At 39.4% G+C, this 17,435-nt stretch overlaps 1 protein-coding gene across 19 annotated transcripts in view; it reads right to left on the bottom strand.

Annotated features, from left to right (window-relative positions):
* The window catches only part of ATP2C1 (ATPase secretory pathway Ca2+ transporting 1), a 158,017-nt gene that overhangs the window by 116,780 nt on the left and 23,802 nt on the right, over window positions 1-17,435 (bottom strand). For 5 of the 19 annotated variants that reach the window (XR_012430686.1, XM_065539883.2, XM_065539885.2 and 2 more), the window contains exons 1-2: window positions 4,609-4,973; window positions 4,163-4,345 (exon numbers count right to left, since the gene is read on the bottom strand). The exons of 7 other annotated variants lie outside the window; for them this stretch is intronic. Coding sequence is in view for 7 of the 12 variants with exons in the window: in XM_065539883.2 (XP_065395955.1) it covers window positions 4,163-4,168 (6 nt within the window). In the remaining 5 variants the exon portion in view is untranslated. Of the gene's footprint in view, window positions 1-4,162; window positions 4,346-4,608; window positions 4,974-17,435 lie in introns of those variants that run through there. 7 more of the 19 variants (XM_065539887.2, XM_065539888.2, XM_074031023.1 and 4 more) reach the window with 2 other exon arrangements.

The following is a 17,435-nucleotide window of genomic DNA, read 5'->3' as shown; positions in this document are numbered from 1 at the left end:
AATTTAAAAATCATACTAACTTTACCATCAAGCCACAGCGTTCTTGGCACCTTTAAAACAAAATTTAACCTTGTAAAACAGATCATGGCTAACTAAGATCTCCAAAATCAGTCCTGGGCCCCTAGGGGTGTGTTCCCTAGGAAACTATTTTGTTTCATAATGCTTCGGGTTAACAGACCTGAATTCTGCTGACTTTAAATGAATGACAAAAATATGAAGACAAATCAAGTATTTGGAATCCAACTGTCAGAAGGCTACCGCATACAAGTACTCTCTATAGCATCCTCTGGCTTAAAGTACGACAGTTTATAAAATGTTGTCATACATACAGTCTCTTTTAGTTTCAACTCTTTTTCAAAGTACTAATTAAGAGTATCATTTTATGGGCAAAACTGCAAACAACATAAACTATATTTCCCACACCCAAAGATATAAAATATTTTTACAACCTGGTTTCCTATTTTCAGTTAAAGGAATAAAATTAAGGTGGCTTCTCATCCCTTTTTCCCTATAGCTTCTCCAACTATAGTAACACAATCTTTTCTTGAGACATTCCTAGATGATTAACAATTTGAAATTGAATTAAGAAACTGCTTTTAAAAGTAAAGTATAAATACATCCATTTTCAAATGAAAAAGATTGGGGGATTGTTCTCTACACCTATTAGCTCTGTCTATAATCTTAAATTAACCACGTCCTGAAATCCTGAAGACTATTACATTTCTATTAACTAGTCAAACATTTAAGGCTATATTAAAGTTTCATGTGTATTAAAGTCACACTGAATTTTCTATGGGAAAGGCCAAATTTATTCCAAAAAATAAATCCATTACAAGAAAGGAAAAACTAATTTGCAAGCTTCTCCAGCTAGAAATATCTTTTCTAGTAAGCTATCACTTTAAACATGCAATTAACTTTTAAAAATCAGGTAAGAGCTGTTTACTTGTGCATCTCAAGATTCCTAAGTGGTATCTGTTTAGATTTGTGATAAACATGTAAAAAGAAATTCCAAAGGGTCTGGATAAAATCCTAACTCACGACTGAATGTTAAGTAGTCCAAAAATTCCAGGAAATTAACATTTTAAATGTTCCTAGTGACAAGCAGAAAGTGTTCATGAAACATCCTGGAGTCTACAGCTAAAAATTGGTCAAGATTTGCTAAGAAAGTTTAAATGGGCCCTGGGAAAAAGGTCCAGAAGAATCGAAACTGAAGTGCCAAAAAAATACCACCATTGCTGAAGGAACCGACACATGGATGAAACCATTTCCTCCCCACACCACTGTAAGTTATCTAAGAACCTGCATGCTGATGCTCTAGGGAGCCACTATCAATTCCACACTGTTCACACCTACAAATATAACTTACCTGCATACCTACTGGAGGATTCTGTTACTAGGGAACAGCAGCATCACTCAATTCATCCAAGTTAACTGTACGTCAAACATTGCTCTGGCGGCTTCATTTATTACCTACACCAACTTTGCAAGAGGGCATTGTCTCCTTTACTGATGAGAAAATTTATAGAGGCTGAGAAAGCTTAGAAGCCGAGTAACTTGTCAGATTTTTTAGGGGAGGAAAACATTACCTGTCAGGCTTCAACTCCAAACCTGTCTCTTTCTATACTGGACCCTGGCTTCTTGCTAGAGCCCTAACTTTTTCTGTAGGCTTAAAAGCACTAATGCCATAGAAAATTCCTTACTTAACTCCACTCAACCCTCAACTAACAATGACAACTTCATACAGAGTATTTTGGCCACAACTGTTCCCCCTTCCAACATTCAGCTGTCATGACAATATTAAAGCCAGGTGGCCTATTAGTATGTATCAAACATTCAGCTAGGCTATTTATAATTAACATTTAGTGAGCACTTACTATGTGCCAGATACTGTTTGAAATGTTTACAACAACCTCATAAGGTAGGTTCTATCATTATCTTTATTTTATGAAGAAAGGGAAGCACAGAAAACTTTAATATGCACAAAGATAAATGGTAAGCAACGAATCCAGCATTCAACTCAGTTTCCATGGTTTCACCACAACTCAAGCTCTTAAACGTTATCATTCCTCCCTCACAAGATAATTTATACAGGGTTTCTCATTTAAGCCTCTCAACTCTGTGAGTCAAAGATTATCAATTCCAATTTATAGATGAAGAAATACCGGCTCAGAAAGGTGAAGTAATTTACTTAAAATCACATAGCTTTAAGTGGTTCAAGACAAGTTAGTCAAGACTTGAATCCATTTTTGTTTCACACCTCCAAATTGTTAATACTACACCATATCAAAGAAGGATGAGAACTATAAAAAGGCAAGTGAACAATAAAAAGGAACAGGTATCAATCTATGTAGTTTAATATGGTCAATCACTTTGGAAAATTTCTAGGCTATATACAGGCTCTTCTTCAAACTGTTTATGTATTAAAAAAACATGTTATGATAGTTTGGAAACTGACAAAAATGGTCTCTTGATGGTCAAGAATAACAGGACAGAAAATCCCACACGTTTTTAAGAACTGTATAATCTTTTACTATGAAAACACAAAATTCATATTTGGCCACAAAATACAGAGACAGACACAAGCAGGCACCATGCTCCTATCTCACAACCACCGCCTCCCACCTCAGTAGATAATGAGAATCGGCTTCATTACTCATGCTCCTCTTCCTGAGAGATCAAGAAACAAAAGCAACATGAAAGAATCCACCTACTTTAGGCTATCCTCTTAAATCTGGTACCATTCTGAAAACAAGCTCATAAACATACATTAAATTTTAGAAGTTATTTAAGATGTTTCTACCAAGAAACAAGTATATGAATGCATTTAACATTCTTTGTCTCACGTGCAGAATGGATATGCCTTTCTTAAATCTATAAACTTAGAGAGGAAAAAGACTCAGAAAAGTGATTTTCCTATCACCAAAAACATCACTGCTTTCAAATGTTTCTCAAGACCCAATTAGACAGTATAACTCCTCTGCAGTTATACACTTTAGTATTTCAGAAAATGTCTTCCACCAATTATCCATCCAGAGTAAAATTGGACAATATAATCATGACTCTCATCATATTCCCTACATAGCCCAGAGGTCTCAGATAGCAAAACTGATTACTGCATCTATAAGAAACATCCATTTCAAAATTACCAGTCCTAGTAAGACAATCAAGCTTACATTCTCAACAATGGAAAAACAAATTAGAAGCAGCCAGCAAGCAAGACTGCAGTTCCTTTATACCAGATACAGATTTTTTAAAACAAATTACAGAAGAGGAAAAACCTGTCATTTGTTAAGTATCTTTTATAGTATTTTGCAGCCCGGTTAAAGGCAGAAGAAAAAAAATGATCATGCACAAGTCAGAAGTCAGTCCAAAGAATAAGTGTTGTTTCAGGAGGGGGAAAAAAAAATCACTTATTCACAGTTGTTCGACAATTTTAAAAATAATCAGTGCTGTGCAGGAAAAGCATTAAATATTTTAACGAGGCCAAAGGGATCATGTAACATGTGAATGACGATCTAATGTGTCCAAAGTGTACAGTGAACAAACAGGTTCCGCTGTCAACCTCCTAAATGATGTTTTGAAATAGGGTGGAACTTTAAGAAAAGCACTCGCCTCATAACATTTCATTAAATTCACAGGTTTTTGTTTTGTTGTGTGTTTGTGTGTGTGTGTGTGTGTGTGTGTGAATTGAAAAACAATGAGCTTTTTCCCCCAGTGCTAGAGATAATAAAACATGGCTTGCTTTCTTATAAATGAATCCTGCCACATCGAGGCTTGAAACGCCAATATACAAAGATGCAGCCCATCCCCTTGTCCCCCATTTCTACTTCCCCTCGGGTAATTCCTTTCAAATAGCTATTTAAACATACATAGACGCTATCTGAAATGAAAACTTTCCTCCCATTCCCTAAGCTAAAGAAAGCAGGAATTCCTCAAGAAAGCTGAATCAAGCTCAGTCACCCACAGAACCCCAATCTCTCAAATGCCCTATGTTACCAAAATAAAAGCTGGATACCCTAAGTAAGCAAATCCTTGGACACTTCACACACACAGTAAATAAATAAGCTCACTAAAATAAAAAGGTGGAAAAACAAAGTCAACTTAAAAGCAAACCACCACACCCTCAACTCCGCGTTGCAACCGGTCGGCCAGGGGCCTTTACCTTCATTTTCCATCGAAACTGCACTCGGGTTGATGGCTACAAAGTCTTTAGTGTCAGCCACGGCCACACTGGGAATAGAGAGAAGAGGAGGACAAGGAAGAGAAGCCCCCGGAATCCCAGGCTGTCACCCCCGCTCCCGGCCACGCGTCCCACGGCTGCTCCCACCACCCCTAGCAGCAGCATCTGCAAGAGAAACCAGGAGAAGCGGCGCTGACGAGAGAGAGGCTGAGAAAGGAGTTCCCCGCCCAGCCGCTATCTCGGGAGCCCCCCCCGCCCCGCGCCAAGATCCCGCACCCGCCCCATCGTGTGCCCGCAACGTCCCCAGCTCACGCCAGCGGGGCGGCGCCCTAGAGATGTCCCCCCAGCCAGGGGATCCCCGAACCTCCCCTTCCTTCAGAACCTGGAAGTTTCTAGAAATGGGGGCAGGAGGTAATACTGGTACCCACCCAAAGCCCCACACAGCCCTCCTCCAGGCTGCGGGGTCTCAGCCGCGGGGCTCGCGGGGGCGCCCCGCGCGCCTCGAGAGAAGAGGAGCTGCTCGCGGGGCAGCGGTGCGAGGCAGGAGCCTGCTCCGGGCGTGAAAAGAAGCGAGCGGGAGGGAGGGAGGGAGGGAGAGAGAGAGGGCGGGCGGGGAGGGGAAAGGAGAGGAGGTGAGGGGACCCGTCACGGTCCGCCGGGCCGGCTCCGCGAGGCCGTGCTGGTCTGCTCCCGCCTCCGACTCCTGCGCTCCGCCCCTCCCCGCCGCCGGCCGCCCAGTCGCGCCCAGCACTCCTGGGCCAGCCGCGCACCAAGCTTTGTCGCTACTACTTCCGCTGCGAGAGGTGCGCGCAGGCGTATTCGTGCTCACGGGCGGGGAAGGCGGAAGTGAAGTGAAGGCCCAGACTTCGGCCTGGAATGGACAATGTTTGTGTTTGGATCCGTCCGGTAGGAGGTCGCGCGGGGTTGGTGGCCCGCCCTGTTCTTGCCGGCGCCTCTCTTATCCCAGGGACGGTATCCGCCCGTTTATGTGCACCCACTTAACGCGAGGGTGGGAGATTCGCCCACGCCGCGTGTTGGCCACACATTCCCGTGGGGCGGCCGCAGGGTCAGCCCAAGCTGACAGCCATGGCTGCTGTCCCTGAGGCGTTTAAGCGCTCTCTACAAATTCTGCAGGGGAAGCCGCTCCCGACGGGGTGGCAGTCACAATCCCAGCAGGCGACGTTGAGGCCCGCGGAAGAAAGGGACGAGGTATCCATGCTCCTGCCAGGGACTGGAGCAGCAAGAGCAGCCTCCCGAGTCTCGCACTCTCACTTGCAAAACCCTGCACTGACTGCTTGGTTTTTGCGGAAGCCGGTCATCGCGGGGCGACTTCCCAAAATTCCGTAAGGGGTGTGTTTAGTTACCATGTGTAATGAGACAGCAAGGTTCAGCCTCAGAGAACTCAGGGAGAACTAATCTTTTTCATTCGTTTGTGGTGTGTGGAGCTGGGGAGAGGCTGGAACAGCAATTAGAAACCAGTCGTACAGCGGTCGAAGCCAATGAACCAGCACTTCTTCGGCCGCTGTACCTTTGTCCAGGGGCAATGCCTTTTCACACGTAAACATTTCACTTGCTCGGCATCTTACCCAGACCCCTAATAAGTGCTTTTTAATTAACGATTGGTTTTAATAAACCTTGGTGAGCCAGACACGTAGTGTTGAACAGAAGTCCTCGCACACCCATAACCACTAGAGGGCAGGGCTTCACCTACTGAGTTGGTGATCACCCTCCAGAGAACTCGAAAAGAAAATTTCCGTATATGCTAGTTGTGTTTTTCTCCATCAACACTTAGATACTTTACAAATTTGCTTTTTATCTCAAGTCCTGTAACATATCCCAGTGTGCTCTCTAACCACACGTTCAACATCAAAATTAACAGACGGGATTGCCTGTGTTTCTATATTTGTTCCCAAGTAAGTAGTACTAGACTAGGATGGAAAATTCTGGACAGCTTTCTAGATTTACCTTTCTTTTAAGAAATATTGAACCTTTAATCAGCGAGGTCACTTTTAAAGATGAACCCATAAAAATCACTATCAAGTAGATTTCTAGTCTTAAGAGTTAACTATTTATGATCCACCTCTGGCGTGCATGGTCAGTGATTTTTGTCTATACAATGACATAGAGCCAAATTAACGGACGGGGTTGCCTGTTTTTCTATATTTGTTCCCAAGTAAGTGGTACTAGACTAGGATCGAAAATTCTGGACAGTTTTTAGATTTACCTTTAAGAAATATTAAACTTTTATTCAGTGAGGTCACTTTTAAAGATGAACCCACAAAAATCACTATCAAGTAGATTTCTAGTCTTAGGAGTTACTATTTATGATCCACCTCTGGCATGCATTGTCAGTGATTTTTGTCTACATAATGACATAGCCTATGATTTTTACAATGATTGTGCTCTCTTGTAACCAATTTGTAACAGTTATCACTACATACTCAACCTTGAAACAGCATTATATTAAAAATGAAAGCATCTAAGGTAGGAAATTACACAATATAAACACTTTGGTATTAACATACGCATTTACAAAATAGAGGGTAACTACAGAATTTGATATTGGGTCACTTTAGCTGAAACATTTTTCTAAAGCAACTTTTCAGAGCTATCTATTTTATTAATAGACTGCAATACTCTAGCATTAACACTGAATCTATAACTCTTCCAAAAGATTTATAGCTCCATGGTTTATTCCTAAAATGACTTAAACTGAAATTTTACTTTTGGTCGCCTAAATTATGAAAATCATTGTTCCTATTACTAAGCCAAAAAAGAAACCAGTAAGATCAAGATCAGCTTTACCAAGAAGAATTGACCAATGAGTCATTTTATATAAAAAACTTAAGCATCTGCAAATTCTGGTGTCTGAGGGGGTTCTGGAACCAATCCCCTGTGGACACTGAGGGATGACTATATATATACATGTCATACACACACGTATGTATACATATAAACAAATATATGCACATACATGTACATATATTCATACACACACATACATACACACTACCCTTCTTTCAAAAGATTGTTGTAAGAATCTCATAAAGTAAGTGAACGCAGGTTGCAAATTATAAGCACTATAGAAGTATAAGATTATTATAGAGAGAAACGAGCAAATCCCTGGAGTGTTAGCTACAATGAGATTGATGGCAATGAAATATATTATGTCCAAGTTTCATCTTATTGCTTCCATAGAAATCAAAGCTCTAAAAATTCTTTCTACTCTCCTTTCGTCCTGAATATTCAACCTACAAAATTAAGTGCATCTGATGCAAAAAGTGGTCACATGAGCAAGAAGGGGAAATTTGTCATGCTTCTCCGCTTGGGGGAAATATTACAAATGGGAAAGATTGAAGAAGAATGGTCATGATGTTCTCATTTTCTTCATACTGTGCTTTATTCCACAAAGGATGTGAGGCATCTTGATTTTAATATCAAATTTGATAGCTGCATTTTTATAAACCTGGATGGTAAAAGAATATGTGGTTCTTTAGGAATTTAAAAATTAAAACTTAGAAAAATTATTTTAAAATCTTTCCTTAGTTAATTAATGTCTTCTTTAAAGGCTGTTTTAATGTTGTTTAAAGTACCAGAGGTTAATAGTTACGAAATTTCACCTAGCTGCTAGAAAAGAAATTGTCATTTTATTTTAAGTTGAACATTTTATTTATTTATTTACTTTCTAACTTAGTTAAGAGACTCTGTCACTCAGGCTGGAGTGCAATGGTGTCATCATAGCACACTGCAGTCTTGAACTCCTGGGCTTGAGATCCTCTTGCCTCAGCCTCCCAATGTGCTTGGGATTAGAGGCATGAACCACCATGCCTGGCAAAGTTGGACATGTTAAAAACATATAAAGATGCATCACTTTATTTTTATAAGCTAACCTACTCCAACAGAACAAAAAGAAGTATTTTTCTTCTTATAGGATAAAGGACATGCTAAATGTCAAGTTTAGAGAACTATACAGTTTTATTGCCAAGAGTGTTGTATGAAATCAGTGCCTAACAAATACTACCAGAATTGCTATAAATCTGCCTAGTTCCATGTTTTGGCAGTGCTGGAAGATTAAAAGTTGGAAGCAAGAATAAAAATTGAAGGACTCATATGAGCTACTTGTGTTTGGTTGGTTTTAATAGGACCCAGATCCCCAAGTACTCTACAAATATTTTACCACTCACAAAATTCCATAGCCTCTTTCACACTTGCTAGCATTCTAAACATGAAATATTTCATGAAACTGAGAAGATGAAATGAGAGAACTTATACTCTTAATTTTTATTTTTAAAGAAGTTTATTTCAAGTATGGCATAGTCTGTCCATTTATTGGCTCAGATTCTGAGCCAGTGGTAATATTTGGGGTCTCTTATATACTACCAGTCGTCTGGATTAGACATGAGTGTGGATGGGGTGCATGTGAAAATAAGAAAGAGGTAAGAGCAAAGAGAGTGTGAGTCCCATGACCAGGAGTACCATGACCAATGAACTTCATCATTTCCATGGAAAACAGACATACAATATTCCAAATTATATAAACTACAGGATTTGTTTTGAGATACAAACGCACCCATTTAAAAGAATATTCCATCTAGTCTCCAAACTAGGATAATTCACCTCTGGCCCCAAAACACTTGACAGCAGTGAATATGTAATAAAGACCTATTAAATAAATGGATAGCCTGAAAAATGTTTATCATAAATATTTTTTGTTGAATGAATAACAACCTACTTGTTTCCTGTGATCAGACTAAAATCCAAGCTTCTACTTTCCTGTAAAACAAAGAGGACTTATGGGATTTTTAAGAAATTTAAGGGTCTGGTGCATCTCACACCTGTAATCCCAACATTTTGGGAGGCTGAGTCAGGAAAATTGCGTGAGCCCAGGAGTTCAAGACAAGGCTGGACCACATAGTGAGACCCTGTCTTTACAGAAAATAAAAACATTAGCTGGGTGCAGTGGCACACACCTGTGGTCCCTGATACTCGGGCAGCTGGGGTGGGAAGATTGCTTGAGCCCAGGAGGTTGAAGCTACAGTGAGCCATAATCATGCCACTGCACTCAAGTCTGGGGGACAAAGCAAGAACCTGTCTCAAAAAAAGAAAAGAAAAAGGTTTAAAAACATGAACCTACATCTCCAAAAACCACAAAGGGGTTAACTAGGACAACATTATCTGAATGGGAATAAGTCCTAATTGTTGTAAGAAATGCTTGATATTGAGCACTGCCCAGAGCAGATAAAATTGCACACCCAGATTTTGAGCCCAGGTAACCATTTGAAATTAAAAGATAACAGTGTTGAGGTGGTTGTTTCCATGCATTTGAGAAATTTTAGCTGAGCCTGTGCTTTTGATTTTGATGGCATGCATATTAATGCCTGACAAAAAGCATTATACACTAGGTCCTCGAATAAGGTGATTTTCAACGTCATTTCATTAAATGATGAGGAAAAAGAAACATCAATTACTGGTAGGGCCATTGTATTGAGTTTGCACATTCTCCCTGTGTCTACATGGGTTTTCTCCAGGTATTCTGGTTTCCTCTCATATCCCTAAGTTGTACATGTTAGGTTAATTGGCATGTCTAAATTGTCCCAGTGTGAGTGAGTGTGTGTACGTGTGTACCCTGCGATGGAGTAGCATCCTGTCCAGGGTTGATTCCTCCCTTGAGTGCTGAGCTGCCAGATAGGCTGCAGCCACCTACAACCCGGAACTGGAATAATTGGGTAAATAATTATTTGTTTTATTAATCTTTCTTAAATGTATGTATAACTCACATTTATTTCAGTGTTTAATATTTGAAGTGTTTTGGGAGCAGAGCAAGATGGTGGAATAGAAGCCTATACCATGATAACTCCTGACAGGAACAACAAATTTTAACAATTATCTGCACACTGGAAGGCACCATCACAAGAACAAAAATCAGAGCAATCAGAGTACCTGGTTTTATATTCATATCGTTGAAACAATCATTGAAGAGAGTAGGAGAGACAGTCTTGAATCACTGACACCACCCCTTTTCCCCGTAACCTAGCAGCAGCCGTGCTGCACAGAGAGTCTATACACTTGGGAGAGGGAGACTGCAGTCACTAGTAGTCTTTCTATTGAACTCAGTGCTGCCTTGTCATAGTGGAGAGCAAAGCCATGCTGGGCTCAGCCAGCACCCATGCATGAAGGGAGCATTTGGACCAGACCTAGCCAGAGGGTAATGGACCATCCCAATTATCAGAACTTGAGTTTTTTGGCAAGCCTCACCACCATGGACCAAAGTGCTCTGAGGTTCTAGGTAAACTCGAAAGGCTGTCTAGGACACAGGGATTGCAGTTCTTAGGCGACTTCTAGTGCTGGGCTGGAATGGTACATGACCTAGGGAGACACCAGCCAGGGAATCTAAGGGAGTGCTTATGCCATCCTTCCCCCAACCCCAGGCAGCACAGCTTGAAGCAACAAAAGTGACTCTGCTTATGAAGAGGAGAACAAAGAAGACTTTGTTTTGCATCTTGCATACCAGCTCAGTCACAGTAGGATATGGCACTGGGCAGTCATGAGGCGCCCATGCCAGACCCTAGCTCATGGACGACATGTCTAGACACACCATGGGCCAAAAGGTAAACCGCTGCCTTGAAGGGAAGGATCCACACCTGGCAGGATTCATCACCTGTGACTAAAGAGCCCTTGGGCACTAAATAATCAATAGCAATACCCAGGTATTGCATTATGGCATGGGCCTTGGGTGAGACTCTGAGACGTGTCTTCAAGTGACCCCCAGAACATTGCCAGCTGTGGTGGCTATGGTGAGAGACTCCTTCTGCTAGAGAAAAGCAGAGGGGAAAGTAAAGAGTACTTAGTCTTGCACCTTAGATACCAGCTCAGTCAGAGTAGGGTAGTTCAATAAGTGGGCTCTTGAAGTCCCCAATCCCAGGCCTAACCTCTTGGATGGCATTTCATGACCTTTCCTGGGCCCACTTGGGGTCAGGAGTTTGAGATCAGCCTGGCCAACATGGTGAAACCTCGTCTCTACTAAAAATACAAAAAATTAGCCAGGTGTGGTGGTGTATGCCTGTAATCCCAGCTATTCAGGATTACAAGAGGCAAGAGAATCACTTGAACTCAGGAGGCAGAGGTTGTAGTGAGCCAAGGTCACACCACTGCATTCCAGCCTGGGCAACAGAGTAAGAAAAAAAAAAAAAAAAAAAAAGAACAAGAAGAAAGAAAAAAGTATATGACAGACACACAGCTAGTATCACCCTGAATGGGGAAAAACTGTGAGTCATTATTGTAAGACTGGAACAAAAAAGGATGCCCACTTTTTCACCACTATTATTCAACATAGTACTGGAAGTCCTAGCTAGAGCAATTAGGCAAGAGAAATAAAGAACATCCAAATTGTAAAGGAAGAAGTTTAATTATTTTTATTTGCAGATGATATGACTATATATTTGGAAAAACCTAAAGACTACACCAGAAACTGTTAGAACTGATAAATAAAGTCAGTAAGTTGCAGGATACAAAATCAACATACAAAAATCAGTAGCATTTCTATATACCAACAGAGTACAATATGAAAAAGAGGTAAAAATAATCCCATGCATGATAGCCACAAATAAAATTAAATCCCTAGAAATTAACCAAAGAAGTGAAACATCTCTATGATAAAAACTGTAAAACACTGATGAAAGCAATTGAAGAGTATGCAAAACAAGGTAAAGATATTCTATGTTCATTGAATGCAAGAATTAATATTTTTAAATGTCTAAAGCAATCTAGCGATTGAATGCAATCTCTATCAAAATGCCAATGACTTTCCTCACAGAAATAGAAATAACATGGAAAACATGGAGAAACACCATCTCTACAAAAAACTTTAAAACTAGCTAGGCATGGTGGTGTGCACCTGTGGTCCCAGTTACTTGGGAGGTTGAGGTGGGAGGACTGCTTGAGCCCAGGAGGACAAGACTGTGGTGAGCCATGTTCACACCACTGCACTCCAACCAGGATGAGAGAGAGAGAAAGTGGGGGAAGGAGGAGGAGGAGAAAAAGAAGAAAAGGAGATCTTAAAATAGGTAAGTTAAATTGCCACCAGCCAATATCTTCCACCAACTTTGAAAACTTTGCTGATGGGTTGGTTGTTTTAAATTGAAACTGTGGGACAAATTCTGTATCGTATCTGCATGCCTTTAGCTGTGTTTGCATTAATAGCCTAGGCCTCCTCCCTCCATTTAAATGCTGTATCAATTTCATATCAGAAACATTTTCAATCTCTCTTTATCCTGCTGCACACTGGGCTGTGAGAGTGCTTTGGGAAAGGTTGCATTTCCTCATACCTACAAAATGGTACATTTTGCACTTAAAAGTTTTCTATGCCAATAACTGCTAGAAGTCAGATATTTTCTGCAAAGCTTGCATCTGTGTCTGAACTTGTCCCATGTCCTTCCAGGCCCCCTGCAGAAATCGTCTCTCTCCACTGTGCTTCCCATTGTGCAAATAAATGAGAAAAAAGACACAAAATGCCATTATGATAATAAATTAGAGAGTGAGATACACAGCCCCAAGGCTTTATGAGGATCCTGCAGTTTAACCCTGGCCAATCATGCAAACAGACCACTACTCCCACTGAGCATACTATGCGAAATAAAGAACCCATATCAATGAGATGGTTTTTGAAATACAAAATTAAAAAGGGGAAATTACAATTTTGACAATATAGTTTGTGAGATAAATGACAGAGAAGGGTATTTACAAATTGGCAGGAAAGAGTTTTTGCAACACAAGCAAACTGTTAATCCTTTAGGTTAGAAAATTTATTGCTACAATAAAAGATCAGGTGGAAAATTGGATTAGAAGCATTTACAGTATGCCTTCAGACAACCTTATTTTTATTGCTTGGTTATAAAAGGCAATGCTTTTGTAGCCTATATCATATTTTAAGTTTTTAATAGTTCCAAATGTCCTATATTTAGGGGAATTAGAAAAATGAGGATTTGAAGGGTAAAACTTTCTATGAGTGGCAACAGATAAGCTGAGGTGAAAATTTGGGGCTTGAACTGACCCAATCAGCTCCCAATTCAAACATCTGAATGCAAAACTATTTTCTGCAAAAGTGCTACATCAACTACTAGAAATACTGGTATTTGAAATGAGCAGTGTCCCAGTCTAGAATATTTAACAGGAGACTTACAAACTAAAAATGGCACCAGGCCCTTCAAGGTGAGTAAAGGGAACTCTGTAATTTTCCAAATGATAATTATAGTGTATCTTTTAATGAGTATCATAAGTAATCCTCAAACATCTATTCCCAGCCATCATCAACACCTCTGCACTCCTCCTAGGTACCTGCTGCCATCACCCTACCAAATAGGGGTTAAAGGACCAAACCACCTTAGGGTTCACTATCACTTCTGCCAGCAACCCAGCCCATTCCAGTGATGAGGTCACGAGGCACCCATGTGCTGCCCAGGGACCCAAGGATCATCTCACCTGGCATCCCCATCCAGCACAGCTTTCCTACAGCCTCCACAGACAACTGCAACCTAAGTCACTGAGGAACTTGCAGACACCACTGATGTTGATGACAGCAAAAGAAATTATACAGAGAATGTACTATTGCACCCACCCAGAACAAAAGCCAAAGCACTCTACCCAACTGACATTACGAATACATCTATAGGAAAAAGTCTTTTTCTATGAAAGATACTGTATAAAACTGGAAGAAAACAACTGTTAACACCAGATGCACAGATATTAACCTAGAGAAACAAAACACATGAAAAAGCAAGGAAATATAACAGTACCAAAAAACAATGGTAATTCTTCAGTAGCAGAATACCAAAAAAAGAAAGGCATGAAATGCCTGAAAAGGAATTCAAAATAATTATCTTCAGAAAACTCAGTGAAATGCAAACAAACATAGATAAGCAATACAATAAAATCAAGAAAACAATTCAGGATCTGAATGAAAAATTCAACAGAGAGGTACATTTCATTAAAAAAACAAACAAACAAACAAATATTGGCCAGACATGGTAGCTCACACCTGTAATCCCAGCACTTCGGGAGGCTGAGGCAGGTGGATCACAAGATCAGGAGTTCAAGACCAGCCTGGCCAACATGGAGAAACCTCATCTCTACTAAAAAATAAAAATACAAAAATTAGCTGGGCATGGTGGTGTGTGCCTGTAATCCCAGCTACTCGGGGGCTGAGGAAGGAGAATTGCTTGAACCAGGACTCAGAAGGCAGAGGTAGTAATAAGCCAAGATTGCACCACTGCACTCCAGCCTGGGCAACAGAGCGAGACTCTGTCAAAAAAGAAAAAGAAAAAAAAAACAGCAATATTAAAACTGAAGAACCCAATGAATGAAATAAACAATACTTATACAGTTTCAAATAGCTAGAAAGTATATGTTGAATGGTCGTAAAAGAAAGAAATGTAATTTCATAAAATAATAGCTGAAAACTTCCCAAATTTTAGGAGTGATATAGACATCCAGGTACTGGAAGCTGAAAGATCTCCAGATAAATTCAACACAAAAAGGTCCTATTTGAAATGCATTATAGTTACACTGCCAAAAGTTGAAGAAAGAATTTTGAAAACAGCAGGAGATAAGCATGAAGTCACATATAAAGGAATCCCCATCAGACTAACAGCATATTTCTCAGCAGAAACCTTACAGGCCAGGAGAGAATGGGATAATATATTCAAAGTGCTGAAAGAAAGAAATCGTCAGCCAAGAATACTATACCCAACAAAGCTAACTTTCAGAAATGAAGGAGAAATAAAGTATTTTCCAGAAACCAAAAACAGTAAATGTATTAATACCCCTCAAAAAATGCTTAAGAAATTCCCACATTTGGAAGCTAAAGGACAACATCATAACTACCATCAAGAAAACATACAATAGTGTAAAATTCACTGGTAGAACAAATACAAAAATAAGAAAGAAAAAGGAACTAAACATTATCACTACAGAAAATCGTTAAACTGCAAAGAAAAACAAGGAGAAACAAAGGGTACATAAAACATTCAGAAAACAATTCACAAAATGACGGAAGTAAATTCTGTTTTATAAATAGCAACCTTAGGGCTAAACATTTTATGGGTTTTTTTTAAATTTTTTTTATTATACTTTAAGTTCTAGGGTACATGTGCACAATGTGCAGGTTTGTTACATATGTATACATGTGCCATGTTGGTGTGCTGCTACACCCATTAATTCGTCATTTACATTAGGTATTTCTCCTAATGCTATCCATCCCTGCTCCCCCTACCCCACAACAGGCCCCAGTGTGTGATGTTCCCCACTCTGTGTCCAAGTGTTCTCATTGTTCAGTTCCTACCTAAGAGTGAGAACATGTGGTGTTTGGTTTTCTGTGCTTGCGATAGTTTGCTCAGAATGATGGTTTCCAGCTTCATCCATGTCCCTACAAAGGACATGAGCTCATCCTTTTTCATGGTGGCATAGTATTCCATGGTATATATGTGCCACATTTTCTTAATCCAGTCTATCATTGATGGACATTTGAGTTGGTTCCAAGTCTTTGCTATTGTGAATAGTGCTGCAATAAACATACATGTGCATTTGTCTTTATAGCAGCATGATTTATAATCCTTTGGATATATACCCAGTAATGGGATGGCTGGGTCAAATGGTGTTTCTCATTCTAGATCCTTGAAGAATTGCCAAACTGTCTTCCACAATGGTTGAACTACTTTGCAGTCCCACCAACAGTGTAAAAGTGTTCCTATTTCGCCACATCCTCTCCAGCACTTGTTGTTTCCTGACTTTTTAATGATTGCCATTATAACTGGTGTAAGATGGTATCTCATTGTGATTTTGATTTGCATTTCTCTGATGGCCAGTTTTTTCTCTGATGATGAGCATTTTTTCATGTTTCTGTTGGCTGCATAAATGTCTTCTCTTGAGAAGTGTCTGTTCATATCCTTTGGCCACTTTTTGATGGGGCTGATTTTTTCTTGTAAATTTGTTTAAGTTCCTTGTAGATTCTGGATATTAGCCCTTTGTCAGATGGATAGATTGTAAAAATTTTCTCTCATTCTATAGGTTGCCTGTTCACTCTGATGGTAGTTTCTTTTAAACACTTTAAATCCTCCCAATTAAAAGATATAGACTAGCTGAATGAATAAGAAAAAACAAAACCCAACTTTATGCTGCCTACAAGAAACTCCTGTCACCTGTAAAAACAGACGGAGACTGTAAGTGAAGAAATGGAAAAATGTATTCCACACAAATGAAAAATGTATTCCACACAAATGAAAATATACTCCTATATAGTATATAGGAGTAGCTATACTTATGTCAGACAAAAAAAATTAGGCTAGAGAAATAAATAAAGAGCATTCAAATTCAAAACAAGGAAGTCAAATTGTCCCTGTTTGCAGAAAACATGATCTTATATACAGAAAAATCTAAATACTCCACCAAAGTACTTTTAGAACTAATAAACAAATTCAGTAAAGTTATAGGATACAAAATCAACCTACAAAAATCAGTAGCATTTCTGTATGCCAATAACAACAACAACAACAAGAAATCAAGAAAGCAATTCCATTTATACTAGCTACAAAAAATCCCTAGGAATAAATTTAACCAAGGAGGTGAAAGACCTCTACAATGAAAACTATAAAACGCTGATGAAAGAAATAGTAGAGGACACAAAACCAATGAAAAGACATCCTATGCTCATGAATGGAAAGAATTAGTATTGTTAAAATGACCATATTACTCAAGTTACAGATTCAATGCATTTCCAATTAAAATACCAATGACATTCTTCATAGAAATAGAAAAAACAGTCTTAAAATTCATATGGAAACACAAAAGATCCTGAGGAGCCAAAGCAATCCTAAGCAAAAAGAATAAACCTGGATGCATCACTCTATCTGGCTTCAAATATACACAAAGTTTTAGTGACCAAAACAGCATGATATTGGTATAAAAACAGAAATAAGGACAAATAGAATAGAGGACCTAAAAATGAATCCAACTATTTACAGCCAACTAATTTTCTGAAAAGATGACAAGAACATACACTAGTGAAAGAACATCCTTTTCAATAAATGGTGTTGGGAAAACTGGATATTCATATTAAAGAAAAATTAAATCAGACCCCTAATTCTCAGCATATATAAAAATGAACCCAATATGGATTAAATAATTAAATGTAAGACACAAAACCCTAAAACTACTTGAAGAAAACAGGGAAAATGCTTCTGGACATTGGTCTAGGAAAAAAATT

The sequence above is a fragment of the Macaca fascicularis genome, chromosome 2 (assembly GCF_037993035.2).
Source record: "Macaca fascicularis isolate 582-1 chromosome 2, T2T-MFA8v1.1".
Lineage (NCBI taxonomy): Eukaryota > Metazoa > Chordata > Mammalia > Primates > Cercopithecidae > Macaca > Macaca fascicularis.
Note: the sequence above shows the minus strand (reverse complement) of the source record. Positions and strands in the feature narration are given on the sequence as shown.